Source organism: Equus przewalskii, chromosome 1, assembly GCF_037783145.1.
Source record: "Equus przewalskii isolate Varuska chromosome 1, EquPr2, whole genome shotgun sequence".
Lineage (NCBI taxonomy): Eukaryota > Metazoa > Chordata > Mammalia > Perissodactyla > Equidae > Equus > Equus przewalskii.
Window position 1 is genome coordinate 6,716,059 of NC_091831.1, and position 13,685 is coordinate 6,729,743.

Here is a 13,685-nt window from a genome sequence, read left to right on the forward strand (position 1 = left end):
CCATTGAATTGTACACTTTAAAGGGTGGACTTTATGGTATGTGAATTATATCTCAAAAGCTGTTATTTAAAAAAAACAAAAAGTGAACAGCAGAGAGAGCTGCTCAGCCCAGCCAGATGGGGTGTGGTCAGAAGATAACTTGACTGGGAGCCAGGGATCTGGGGTCTTTATTGGGGTCACACTTGACTGAGCTGGTCTGACTCTGTCACTTGCCAGCTGGGAGCTCCTTCCGCAAGCCCTGATTCTCTCCGAGCCTCTGTTTCCTTTTTCCGTAAAGTGGCAGGTGTGGACAAGCCAATATTTAGGGCGGCCTTTGATTCTTATGCGCCTTCACATTTAAGGCGACAGTTTCCCTGGTTCTCGCCTAAGTTTAGGCTCTGTCACAGCAGGAGGGACTAGTGGAGGACACAGGGTGCTAGGATCTTTGCTCCATTAAACAACAACAACAGAAAGCCAAAACAACTCAAAAAACACAGCAGGGGAGAAGAGCAACCACCTTCTAATTGCGCAGCACAGCACAGTACCACTTTGGTTTTCTAAGTAGGGATACAGGATAAAGGCAGTAGTGTGTGTGAGCATCTTCGAGCCTGGGTTTTTCCCCTAATGCTGGCTCTCAGATCTGGTCCGGTGACAGCGGCTCTCTCCTCAGACCCCTGATGTGCAGTGTGTGGCTAATGGCTCCTATAATGAGAGATTTACGACTTGGAGCTTTCAGACCCTGCGCCAGCCTCATTTGTCCAGCTCATGGCGGAGCCTGTAATCATCTCTGTGGGCTCCTGCTCCAGGCTCCAGACAGGCTCTGGCAAGTCAGCCGAAGGGATGAGAAGCAAGAAGCTGCACAGACCCACAAGCTAGAGTCACGTTGCACCTCGTGAAGGAGAGGAAATCCATGCTGACATCTTATGAAAATATTTTTGTAGCTTGTTTACGTAAAGAACCCTGAGCTGACAGCTTCCCTTGGTCTCACTGGAGTGCGTGGCTTTGTGGCTGGGCTGGATGCAGCTCCAGGTCCCTTTGCAGGAGGTTTTAAAGACGCCCCATTTTCCTTCATTGCGTATTTGTTGTTACCCAGCACTGAATTAAAAGCAAATAGTCCACCCTTTCTCAGCCTATTGAAAGCTGCCTACATAACAAGTTGGGTGATTGGGATCCCGTTGCAGCCTGGATCTCATCGAGGGGAAGCTGGGGGCTCTCTTTCTGGTCACCATTGTTGATAACAAGGTCCCAGTCTTCTGCCAGCCACCTGTGAAGGCAGCAATGGTCACCTCTGAAATCAAACCACTCCCTGACTTTCAATACAAGGTAATAATGATTCTTGTTCAGTGAGCTTGATGTTCCTTGAAGAAGAGAGTGCATAATGATGCAAATGATGCCATTTTCCACTTTACGAAAGAAGCAAGCTAAAGTGGAGCTGCCGCTCTCTCACACACACCCTCCCTCAAATGTTCCCAACACCTCAAGGCCCACACATTGTGGGACAAGAGCCGCTGGCAGAGCTGGATGCCATCCTGGAGGCCATGCAGGCCCCTGCACACTCCTCATGTCACAGATGGGGAAGCTGAGCCCGGAGACGAGCTGACCTCTCAATGTCACAGCTGAGATGGCAGGTCGCATCTGAGCCCAAAGTCTTTGCTGCCTGTCTGGACTCTTCCTGCCATGTCTTGCTGTCCCTTTTGAGGCCAAAAGAAAGGAAAAATTCTCACATTTCAACCTCTCCCACTGCTCTTTCTTGCTGCCCAAGCACAGCCCCTCTGCTTAGGGAGGCTGTGCACCCCCGGAACCCAGCAGAACTCTTGCTTCCTGCCCATGCCCTGGTTTTCTCTGACCTGGGCTGCCTCTCAGCTTGTGGAGTCTTTCCTGAAAGGGGATATGCATTCTCTTCCTTTCATGTTGAAGCCCGCGTTCAAGGTGTTTGGGTTACATGATGGAGACCACCTGTGTTTAACTGCCGACCTCTGTCAAGGACTTAAAACAAGACTGCCCCCTCTCCCTCTTCCCAACCCCCTCCCCACTGCATGGGGGTATGAAGGGAGGAAAGGATAATTTTTTAAAGATGCCTTTAAGATGACTGCTAAAATTATCTATAATGTGTCTATCTCTTTGTCCTTCCTACCCCTCAATAAAGGACTCTAGAGTTTGCTAAGAAAATATTAGGTAATTAGACCAAGACAGGACACAGAATGAAAGGCAGAAGACAACCTGCAGAAAGAATTGAAAGCAGGGACTCAGAGTGTTATTTGCACACCTATGTTCAAAGCAGCATCTTCACAAAAGCCAAAAGGTGCAGGCAACCCCAGTGTCCACCAATGGATGAAGGGATAAACAAAATGGGGTCTATTCATACAATACAATATTATTCAGTCTTCAAAAGGAAGAACATTCTGACACATGCCACAACATGGATGAACCTTGAGGACGTTATGCTAAGTGAAATAAGTCAGTCACAAAAGGACAAACCCTGTATGACTCCTCTTATCTGAGGTCCCTAGTGTACTGAAAATCATAGAGACAGAGAGTAGAATGGTGGGTGACAGGAGCTGGAGACGGGGAAGAGGGGGTTATTGTTTAATGGAGGCAGAGTTTCGGTTTCACAAGACGAAAAAAGTTATGGAGAAGGATGATGGTGATGGTTGCACGACACTGTGAATGAACTTAATGCCACTGAACTGGACACTTCAAAATGGTTAAGATGGTACATTTCATGTTACGTGTATTTTACCACAATAAGAAAAAGACAGCCCGTAAGAGGAAATGATCAAGTCCACGTTGTGTTGAAAAAGGTCTCATTGTGTGTCTCATACTCCCACTGAGCTCTGAGCTCTTCCAACATGGGGACTCCTGGGCTGTCTTCAACTTTGTTACCCAAGCACCTAACTTAGGTCCTCAATATGTTACATTCTCAGTCAGTGTCTGCTGAACCGAGGTCATGGCCTGATGGCACTACGCCGTACACGTGAGCAGGGCATCGCGGTTTACAGGATGCTGCACACAGGCATGCTCATATTTGGTTGCACAGTCCTTGCACCTAGTGGTCTTACGCTGTCCTCCAAGGGAGACCTCCACTTCAGCCACATGAAGGGCAGGTCTGGGGTGCCACGCTGGACACCAGGGGCCAGAGGCACGATGCTTCAGATTCCAGGTGTCTCGGAAGTCAGCTAGAGCCCAGGAGGCTACAAAATGAATTGACAGGCTTTTAAAACATCTTTATTACACATCGTAATTTTCTGAGAAAGATGAAAATTGTATGTAAAACTGTGGCTAATAATACATTTCATTTTTTCGAGGGCCCATTGTGGCAGGCACTATGCTGAGCTCGTGAAAACCTTTGTTTACTTCATGTCATAGTTCTTAGCCTTACAAAGCTTATGTCAGTATGCCTCTTTTGCTGAGGAACAGACAGAGGTTTGGAGGTTATGTGACCCGTCCAAGGTTGTAGGGCTAGCAGGTGGTAGCACCAAGTGTCACTCAGCCCTGTTGCCAAAGCCCAGGCTGCCCCATCAGCTTGAGAGCTTCAGAGGAGATGTTATCAGATCCTGCAGATTCTGCTCCATTTCCACCTGTTTCGCATGTACGGTGATCATTAATATTGCAAGCTTGAGGCTTAGTGGACGGGTGACACTTGGCAGCTTACTTAAATGAGGCTTACTTCCTCCCTGTACAATGGGGGTAATACTAATGCCCTCCTCAGAGGGCCACTGTGAGTGTTAGAGAAAGCACTTGTATCAGCCTCTGTCTCAAAGTGAGTGCACAACGAATTTTAGCCATTATGATGTAATAGTGACATTGACCAGACTCAAAGCACCTTGGGATTATCCAGTGAAATATACATTGGTCCCGTGTTTGTGAAACAGTTTACAAAGGTGCTGTCCATTTCTAGAACAACCCATGCTATCAACGCCTTGTCCCAGGGGATAAAACCACCCTCCCGATGGAATGGGGTATTTCATTTGAAAGGCAGTGAGTTGCTCAATTTGTCACGTCCCCCTTTGGCTTTGGCTGTTGGAAACTCACCCTTAGGTTGTGATTCCTCTGTGCCACTGCTCTCTTTAGCACAGGCTTTTTGGTTCAGTGATTTCTCCAGCTCATTACTTGCTTCTTTTATCACAGTTTTACCAGTTTGTATCTGTGTTGTTAATTATAAGCTACCTCAAATGTGGTTGGGTATAAATTATAAAACAATGTTCATTATAGCTTAGTGTCAAAAGTGTTTTATTAAATTGTATGAAAACCAATCGTTCTCGTTAATAGCTTGCATGATAAACAGACTGTCATATTGCCCGATTTTCTAGATAAACCAGTTTGCCAAAATTAACACATGTTACAAGTAGGTTAAACAAATTAACATTGTGATGTTATCTGAATGCATTTTAAAACTCAAGAACCTTCTAAACAGTAAAAAGCTGTCTGGCAAGAGAACCGCACCATCAAAACAAGGTGAAAAATAAAGGACTGAGGAGTTGGGGAGAAAGAGGAGAAATGTGTGTCTGGAGGCAGGAGATAAAATAGTTCTTTGTCTCACATCTAACAGTGCTCTGCAGAAAACTTTTAAATAATGGTTGTCCACAAACTTTCTTTACTTGTCAAAGAAGCCTCAGATATAAACGTCAAAGCGATGATTGCTGTTCCTGCTCATGAGGAATGGCTGGCGCCGAGGTGGGCTCCCCGCCCCCTCTCCCGGTTGCCACATAAACATTCCGGTGTCTCCATCGCAGGTAGATCCCTTGGAGGTTCTTCAGCGCAGGGCGGAAGATGGGAGCCTGACTCATTCCGAGAGTAGTTACAGATGTAAACTGTGGCTGATTTTTCTTTCCTTTAGCCAAACACATCCTTGTCATTAAAAGACCTTTGAAACTGAGTAAAATGTCTTTGAAATGCCAGTGGAATATGATCAAACTGTCTGAGGAAGGTATGTTCTGATTTTTTCTCATAGATATAACTTTTATCAAAATATAAAATAATTTGTTCATTCAGTTAACATTCAGCGAGTGTCTTTAGTTGGCCAGCAACTGTGCTGGGCATGAGGGGAAGGCGGTGACTAGGACGTCCTCTAAAGACCTTGGTCAACTTTGGGAGACAGACTCGTAATCACAGAACAGTGTAGTAAGGACGTACATAGCTACAGCCTGTCAGGGCGCTCTTGTGGGTTGAATTGTGTTCCTCAAAAAGATATGTTCAAGTCCTAACCCCTGACACCTGTGAATGTGACCTTATTTGGAAGTAGAGTCTTTGCAGATGTAGTCAAGATGAGGTCATACTGGAGTAGGGTGGGCCTTAAATTCAAGGGCTGGTGTCCAGATAGAGATTTGGAGACACAGAGATACAGGGGAGATGGCATGTGAAGATGGGGGCAGAGATCCAAGTTATGCTGCCATAAGCCAAGGAAAACCAAGGTTTACCAGCAACCACCAGAAGCTAGGAAGAGGGAAGGAAGGATTCTCCCCTGGATTCTTCAGAGAGAGCGTGGCCCTGCCAACACCTTGATTTCAGACTTCTGGCCTCCAGAGCTATGAGAGAATAAAGTTCTGTTGCTTGAAGCCACCTCGTTTGCAGTAATTTGTTATGGCAGCCGCAGGAAGCGAACAAAGGCACCGACACAGGTGGGAGGGCGTGTGGAGGAGGGGCAGACCAAGAAGCCCCTCTAAGAGGAGGTGAACTTGAGCTGTTTCAGAGGGTGAGGAGTTAGCCCAATAGGAAAACTGAGAAGGTGGCACCCAAGATCAAAGACACAGAGACACTGAAGCATGCCACATCTGGGAAGTAGACGCAGCCTTATTTTAAGGATTTCTCTTCTGGTTTCCTTGAGCTCGAGGAGCCTGTGCACATGTGCTCAGATTTTTACACGTATGTTTCCCAGGCCCTGTTCTTGGGGGAAATGTATCCCTTTCATTAGAGTTTTCAAAGGAACCTGTGACCCCTACAAGGTCACAGACTGGTGATGTCAGGACGATTTGGGGGAAACTGACAGGAGATGAGGCTGGTGGGTTACCAGCTTGATTGTGACCTTGCCGAGACCAGACAGTACAGAGAAGATTAAATTGATGGGACAGACCAGAGCCTTTTTCGTAAGATAAAGCAGGCCTTGGCTTTCAGCTGGACATTGGAGGTGAGGAAAGGGAGGAGTGTGGAGGGGGATGCCTCGATTTCTATTGTGGGTGATGGGAAGATGGTGGTTGCTCACCAAGATAACAGACGCAGGGAGAAGGAGGGAGAGGAAGGGAGGCAGGGGGAGTCAGCAGCAAGTTGAGGGGAGTTGGTTGGTTCCCTTTTGGAAAAAGCTGAGTTTGAGGTGACTTGGATCCAGCTGTTTCTAAGGGCTGGTGCCCACAGACGAGATCTGGGTCCTGCCCTGGCATTGGTCTATTGGCAGAGGCCATGGTGTGTCTGGGATTTGATAAGAAGGCCCAGAGGGAGAACAGGGGAATTCAAGGAGAGAAACACACACAAAAAAGTAAAACACAGTAGCTGGGAGGGAGGAAGACAGTGAGAAGACCATGTTCTTCCAGAAGTCAAAGATGGAAAGATTTTCCAGAGGCATGGAGTGGTTAAAAGGGTCAAATCTCACGGAGATGATTAATTTCAATCTGAAAAGTGGTTCTCTCTGAAGAATGTCTATTTTAAAACATTAAAAAGGGGTATTGGTAAAATTCAGAGCAAACCCTGACTCCCAGAAGACTAGAAGTGAGGGAAGGCATTTGGAGTCCAAGAAGTGGGAATTTGAATGTACTTTCTGTGTCCCTGATGAGAATGGTATAGATATGAAATCAAGGCAGCTTACTAGACTACAAAGGGCTGGAGTGTTCGTCGTTTACACATGACTTTGACGGATTGATTCATTAGGCAACACATGATGTTGCTTGTCTGCTATTTTTGTAGAGACAACTCAAGCAGTGGCGGGTGCCGCGTGCGAACTGTGTGCAATTCCTTGCCAGTGTCTTACGCTTCACCCAGTGTGCTACTTGCTGGTCTCCAGATACGCTGTAGCTGCTGCTTTTGTGCTGATGCAGTTTTCACCTTTACATTTTCCCTCTCCTTGGGCCACACCCCATTCTCCCTACCCTGCTTCCAGTTTTGTCTAAGTCCACCCCATACTGCAAGGTCAGTTGAAGTATTCCTCCCCCGCCGAACCTGTCTTGGGACCCTTGGCTGGCAGGGCTCTCTCTGTGGCTTACTGAGGCCAGGGATAGCAGAGCTGTGACTTCGTCTTAGAGTCGTGGGAGGGGAGAGCATCTCACCTGCCCTTGCCTTTCAGCCCAGGGCCTCCAGCACCCTGAGTGCTGCTTAAATTCCTGCTCAGTTGCATTGCATTTCTGAAGCACACCTTCCTCCAGGGAGGAAATCTCGATTCCAGAAGTGCCTGGCTCAGGCCCTCATGATGTGTTCAGTTAATGTCACTCGTGATGCTTATGGCCTCTGGGAAGGGGCTCAAAGTGGGAGGGGTGGCTTTGGACAAGTGGGTCAGGCTGATGGAGACAGAAGCACATCCAATCCTTCCAAGTGTGTCAGAGGAGAAAGCTCTTCAGACGTGTTGGTGCACGGACATACTCCCGGGGCACAGAGGACCGGAGCACTGGGCACCAAAGATGGCTGATTCATAAACCAGCAATGACTGGGTGGCTAACTGGACTCATTTTTAATTCATTTCAAAATAAAAGCATGCTGGCATTCTTGATGGCTTCATTCTAACTGAAGCCATCGGTAAAAAGCCCCATTTAGATCTCCTAGGTGTGGTTTTCTAAAAGCCATGGGGTGGTTTTGAATCAAAAGCATTATGGTTTCCTCCTAGGGCTTCAAACGCACCATCCGTAGAGGAGCTTGTTGGTCTAAGACCGACAGTGTTGCTGGACTTTGGCTGCGACGAATGTCCTGGAGGGTTTGCTAAAGCACAGAGGGCTGAGCCCCACCCCAGAGGTTCTGAGTCAGTAGGTGGGCCCTGAGAATGTGCGTTTCTAACAGGTGCCCCTGTGATACTGAGGCCGCTGGTCTGGGATCCCTACTTTGAGAGCCCCCACTCTTAAGCAGTCCTGTGTGGTGGGACACTGTCTTAGGTGGGGTTTCCAAGAAGCAGAGCCTGAGGCAGGGATTGGGGGGCATGTGTGGGGAGTGCTCTTCAGGAAAGAACATGAGAGAGTTAGAGTGGCCTGATGGGGAAGGGGAAGAAGCCGAGCAAGGATGGGGTCTCAGGGACTGTCTGGCCCTCAGTTTATGCTCTGGAGCATCAATAACAGAGTTGCCCTGGCTTTTGTACCCCTAAAAGCCACCATTGGCTGTGGTCCAATGTGGAGAAAGGTACATAATCTCATAGAGGACCATTCTCAGAGAAGAGCAAAGCTGTGAGCCACTGACAGCTACCCTCCCAGAGGCTGAGGGATGGGGCAGACCCTCGGCAAGGGAACAGGGCTGGGCACAAAGAGTCAGCGCCGGCTTCCAATTTCACGGAGCGGGAAACTGGGGTTACTGAAACTACGCAAAGCCACACAAGTAGAATTTGGACCTGGGCTGTGGGACTCCTGCGACAAAGCCGTGTCTAGCATGTGTCCTGCTCAGGGCTTGCCCACCCGCTGCCAGTTTCCTTCTAATCAGGACAATTTCTTGATGCAGAGTGGAATTAACCCAATGCCCCTGGGGCAAGCCCCTGCCCCTGTGAGAGTTCAGGGACAGACCAGCTCCCACTGTGGATGGAAGGAGCAGACCAGCCTGGCCGCCTCCTGTCCTTACACGAGGATCTCTTGTGGAAACCAAGGCCAGGTGCAAGCTGTCCTGGTTTCTGCTGTTTTCTGTATTGGAGTCATGAACACTCCTCCCGTGAAAGTGATCCACCCCAGCTCCCGGGACATGCCAAAACTCCCATCAGTCTGGTTCTCGCTAACCTCCCCAAATGTCCAGCAGCTTTGCCTGCTCAGTGATGCCAGTCGGGGGGTCACTTAACGGTAGGTGCCTCTATCAGTGGTGACAGTTATGTGGTCAGGTGGAAAGGGACAGGGGATGTTTCCTCACTACATGCCAGGCACTCTGCTAAGTTCTTGATATTCATCATCTCTTTATTCCTTGTAACCACCTAAGAGATAGGTCTTATGTTTCCTGTGACACATGGGAAGATAAGACTCTGACAATTTAAGTAACTTGCCCAAAATTACTTAAATTGCCCAAGTGGTTAGTGGCAGGGATGGATTTGAAGCAGGATCTTTCTTTACCAAAGTCTATACTTAGAACATTCTGGTAACTCACCTCCTGATGTCTTTTGGGGTCATTAATGTATCGGGCACCCTCATGCCTGGCTTTAGTCATACCTCAATTTCACTCAAAAATAGGCTCATGACTCTAAGTTACAACTTTACTGTTTGTGTGGATTCCCACAAACTTAAAAAAATGTCATGTCGCAATCATGTGGTTCATAAGCTTTTGATTCCTTTCTTTCAATAAACGTTGCATTGTAAGTGCTTTCCCATGTTTCTATACTGACTTTATAGTCATTATTTTGAAGGCCCTACGTTCCACTCAATACGTCTACCTCAGTCTCTCCAGATAGTCTGTGATGGGCACAATAATGGTCTCCCAAAATATGTCCATGTCTTAATCCCCAGAACCGGAGAATAAATTACCTTTTGTGGCAAAAGGGACTTTGTAGATGTGATCAAGTTAACAAGCTTGAGATGGGGAGATTACCCTGGCTTATCTGGTGGGCCTAATCTAATCACAGAGTGGTAGAAGGGTCAGAGAGAGGTGGAGATGTGATGACAGAAGCAAAGGTTGGAGTGAAGTGAGGCCAGGAGCCAAGGAATGTGGGCAGCCCCTAGAAGTTGGAAAGGCAAGGAAAGAGATTTTCCCCTGGAACCTCCAAAGGAGTGCAGCCCTGCCCACACTTTGACGTTAGCCCAGGGAGACCTGTATTAGACTTCCGACCTCCAGAGCTGTGAGGGAGTATGTTTGTGGTCATTTGTTTTGCACCAGCGATAGGACGCTCATGCACAGCCCCTGCTTATCTGATCATGGCGGCCTCCATCCCCACTGCTAGAGATGACGGTGCTACCCCGTAGCTAATGTTTATTGTGTGTTGTTATGCTCTGGGCATCGTGCTAAGGGCTAGTTACTGAGATCACTTCATCTTTTTCGGGAAGCCTATGAAGTAGGCACTCTTATTATCTCCATTTCACAGCAAGGAACCAAGGATGCTGAGTAACTTGCCCAAAGCCACACATATAGCTGGAGACCCTGGGACTCTGTGGTCTGATTCCAGAGACCTCTGATGCCATGGTGATAGTGGCCATCAGGATCTGTGGGGAGGCTGACTTGGTCCTACTCATTAACAATCATAACTGGTGACACACCCCACCCCTGGCCCCCGAATTTACATACATCACCCCAGTGCATCGCTGGCAAGGCTGGGCAGGAGCTGTTATTGTCTGCATTTTATGGATGAAGAAACTCAGAGAGGGTGAGCAACTTACCTACTACGAGTGAGCTTGGGGCAGAGCTGGGATGCAGACTCAGGCCTGTCTGGCCCCAAAGCCTGTGCTGACTCCAGAGTTCTTAACCATGATGCCACATGACGAGAGCCAGGAGATTTCTGTCTTCATCAGCTTTATTGTCAGTTCATCATGATGCATCGACTCAGCACAGAAATCCATGAGATCTCTCAGGTCTTATATTTGCACTTCACGGAAAGTAATCTGTGCACATCATCTTGGATGACTGTCTCTGTCACTCAATAACAGGCATAGATGGAGGGACAGCCACACATCTGGGTTAGAGCTGATGGGGGCTCTGTTGTCATCTAAGGATGAGATGACAGCTGAACAGGCTTTGGATGGGTCAGCGGTAGGCCCCTGAGCCAAGTCCTCACCCCTTTGCAAACCGGCCAAACTTGAAAATACTATTGCATCATTTTCCCCGTAAAGCACTTTAAATTATATCTAAATTTTTTTTTTAAGATTTTATTTTTTCCTTTTTCTCCCCAAAACCCCCCGGTGCATAGTTGTATATTCTTCGTTGTGGGTCCTTCTAGTTGTGGCATGTGGGACGCTGCCTCAGCGTGGTTTGATGAGCAGTACTATGTCCGTGCCCAGGATTCGAACCAACGAAACACTGGGCCGCCTGCAGCGGAGCGCGCGAACTTAACCACTCGGCCACGGGGCCAGCCCTATATCTAAATTTTTTAATAAACCCTTCTCACAAGTTGATAAACACAGGATTAGAGAGCTGCTTTCTTAAATCTCTTCTTTCTCATCACCTTCACTAGCAGTTGGGGAACCATGCTTTGCAGCCTTTTGAAAAATCATTTTCCCCAGAATATCTGCATTGTGGAGGCAAAATTACTACCTGGTCTGGGTGGTGTCTTTACCCCACCTTCTGTGTTTGATTTACATTCCTGCATTAGCGATAAGACACCCAGGCAGACGTCATAATACTGCTAGCTTGCATCTGAGAGTGCTTTTTCCTTCTATCCGGTGCTCCATGAGGCGTGCAGGGGAGGTTTGGTGGATGAGGAAATTCCATAGAGTGATTCCATAGACTTGTTCATCGTTATCAAGCTGGTTGATGGTGGAGCCAGGAGCAGAACCCAGGTTCTACCATCTTGGTCCACTGCTGTGTGCACTTGGACCTGATGATATTCTTGGCTATCATTGTGCCAGTTGTTTATGTGGAGGGCCATCCACAGTGTCTGATTTATCCTCACAATATTATCACAAAATTATCCTCAGACCTTCCAATGTAGTTTCACTATCAGAGTCTGAGTCGCTCGTTGCTCTTTCGAGAATGGTTGCATTAAGAAGTTGGATGAAGGCTGGTCTTATATTCCAGCCTTTCTTAACTCTAGTGGTATTGGGAAATCCATAGATGTGATTCTCTCCTGCTGAGTGTGAACTCAGGACATGGGAGAATTTGAGAAGGCTAAACTCACTCAGTTGTTATGAGTCTAGGAACAGACAGCTGTGTGGAAGAAAGAATCTTGCAGCCTAATAAACTAAATAACAGTGAACTCAGAGAGCCTAAATGGAGGGGGGTGGAATGGAAGAAATGTACAAGGTTTTATCAGGAGTCAGAAGAGACTGGATTCACTATTGGCTAGTATAATACTCGAGTAGGTGACATTAAATTTTATAGTAGTTATATACTCCATTTTATCCTTTCGTATACTAAAAAGTAGCAATATTATCTCCTTTTGCCTAGGATTACGGGACAACCGGTACAGTACGAATGATCAAATTGCCCTTAAAAATCTCCAGTCTGGTGTTCCAGAGAAGAAATCTGACTTCACTGAGGTAACATATGCTTCTAACTTCTAGAGTAGTCAGCAAAATGCAGCCAATTATAAAACATGATCGTTGGCCTACTTGTGATGTGTTTGCATTTTATTTTGTTTAGTCAAAAATTAATTAATGCAGCAGAAAATCTAACCATCAATGATTAAGACTTGTTACATTAAAGTATGCAGTATATATGCAATTATTCTTTTATAATCTTCAGCAACAATTTGTGGATTTGCAGTATCATAGGAGAGTACGGTGATTGAATCTCAATTTTAAATCAAAATTAATCTGCTAGGGGGGGAGAGAGAGAGAGAGAGAGAATGATGCCATATAACATTTCGAAGATGGAGAAGAGGTAATTTGAAATCTAACAAGCGGGTACAGGTTGTTATAGCTGCATAAAATGTCAGTGGTCTCAAATAGGGAAGAAAATTAGAGGTCATGCTTATAAATGTTTCTGATTCTAGAGGACCATGAACTCTGCACACGGAGGTTAATATTGCCAATGTAACACATGCCAAGCTCTGTGTAAGTGACTCATTTCATCTTTCCCACAATCCTGGGAGGGAGGTATGGTCAATGTACCTATTTTGCAGATGAAAAAACTAAAGCTGTGATAGCTCCAGTAGTTGACTTGCCCCAAATCTCGCAGTCCACGTGCTGCCTGGCTCCAGAGCTGCTGTTCTTATCTTGCCCTAAAGGGCTGGCATAGAAGAGGTCTCACTCCAGTTATGAGAACTTAAAATATGGACTTTCCTGCCTGAAAGAACAGTCTTAAGTGTTACAGTTTACAAGGCACCTGTTCTCCTTCGCATATGGATATTCTGCTGCCAACCTTTGTAATTCTAGGAGAGAGTGGAATTATAAGAATCAATCTCTCATAACAGATTAGAGGAATAAGGTTATCTGCAAAAAATCATTCCTCCCCAAAATGCTTGTCTTAGGTATTATTCTTTGATTCAGCTCTGCATTTAATAAAGCTCAGAGACCCCAGGCCTGAAATCCCACACGATGGAGCAAGGATGCTATTCTAAGTCCTGAGATTTAGTCATCAATATTGAAAGCCCTTTCTATGTGGAAGCACCGAGCTCACTATCTGAAGATGTAAAGATGCAGGACTATAATTAATTCCGTCTGTGGGAGCAGGAGCAGGAACCCAAGGTTGCAGGGAAGGAAATGAGCAGGAGGCGGAGTGCGTCATTGAGAGCCATCCTGGGAGGAGATGCCAAGTTAAGAAGAGGATAATAGCATTATTCACAATAGCCAAGACATGGAAGCAACCTAGGTGCCCATCGAGGGACGAGTGGATAAAGAAGATGTATATATACACAATGGAATACTACTCAGCCTTAAGAAATGATGAAATCTGGCCATTTGTGACAACATGGATGGACCTGGAGGGTATTATGCTAAGTGAAAGAAGTCAGAGGGAGAAAG

At 46.6% G+C, this 13,685-nt stretch overlaps 1 protein-coding gene across 13 annotated transcripts in view; it reads left to right on the plus strand.

Moving 5' to 3' along the window:
- Positions 1–13,685, plus strand: part of C1H10orf90 (chromosome 1 C10orf90 homolog) — a 212,552-nt gene that overhangs the window by 126,460 nt on the left and 72,407 nt on the right. For 5 of the 13 annotated variants that reach the window (XM_070567428.1, XM_070566828.1, XM_070566910.1 and 2 more), the window contains one exon: positions 12,169–12,260. In XM_070567428.1, coding sequence (XP_070423529.1) covers positions 12,169–12,260 — 92 coding nt within the window. The other 8 variants (XM_070567115.1, XM_070566967.1, XM_070567046.1 and 5 more) reach the window with 8 other exon arrangements.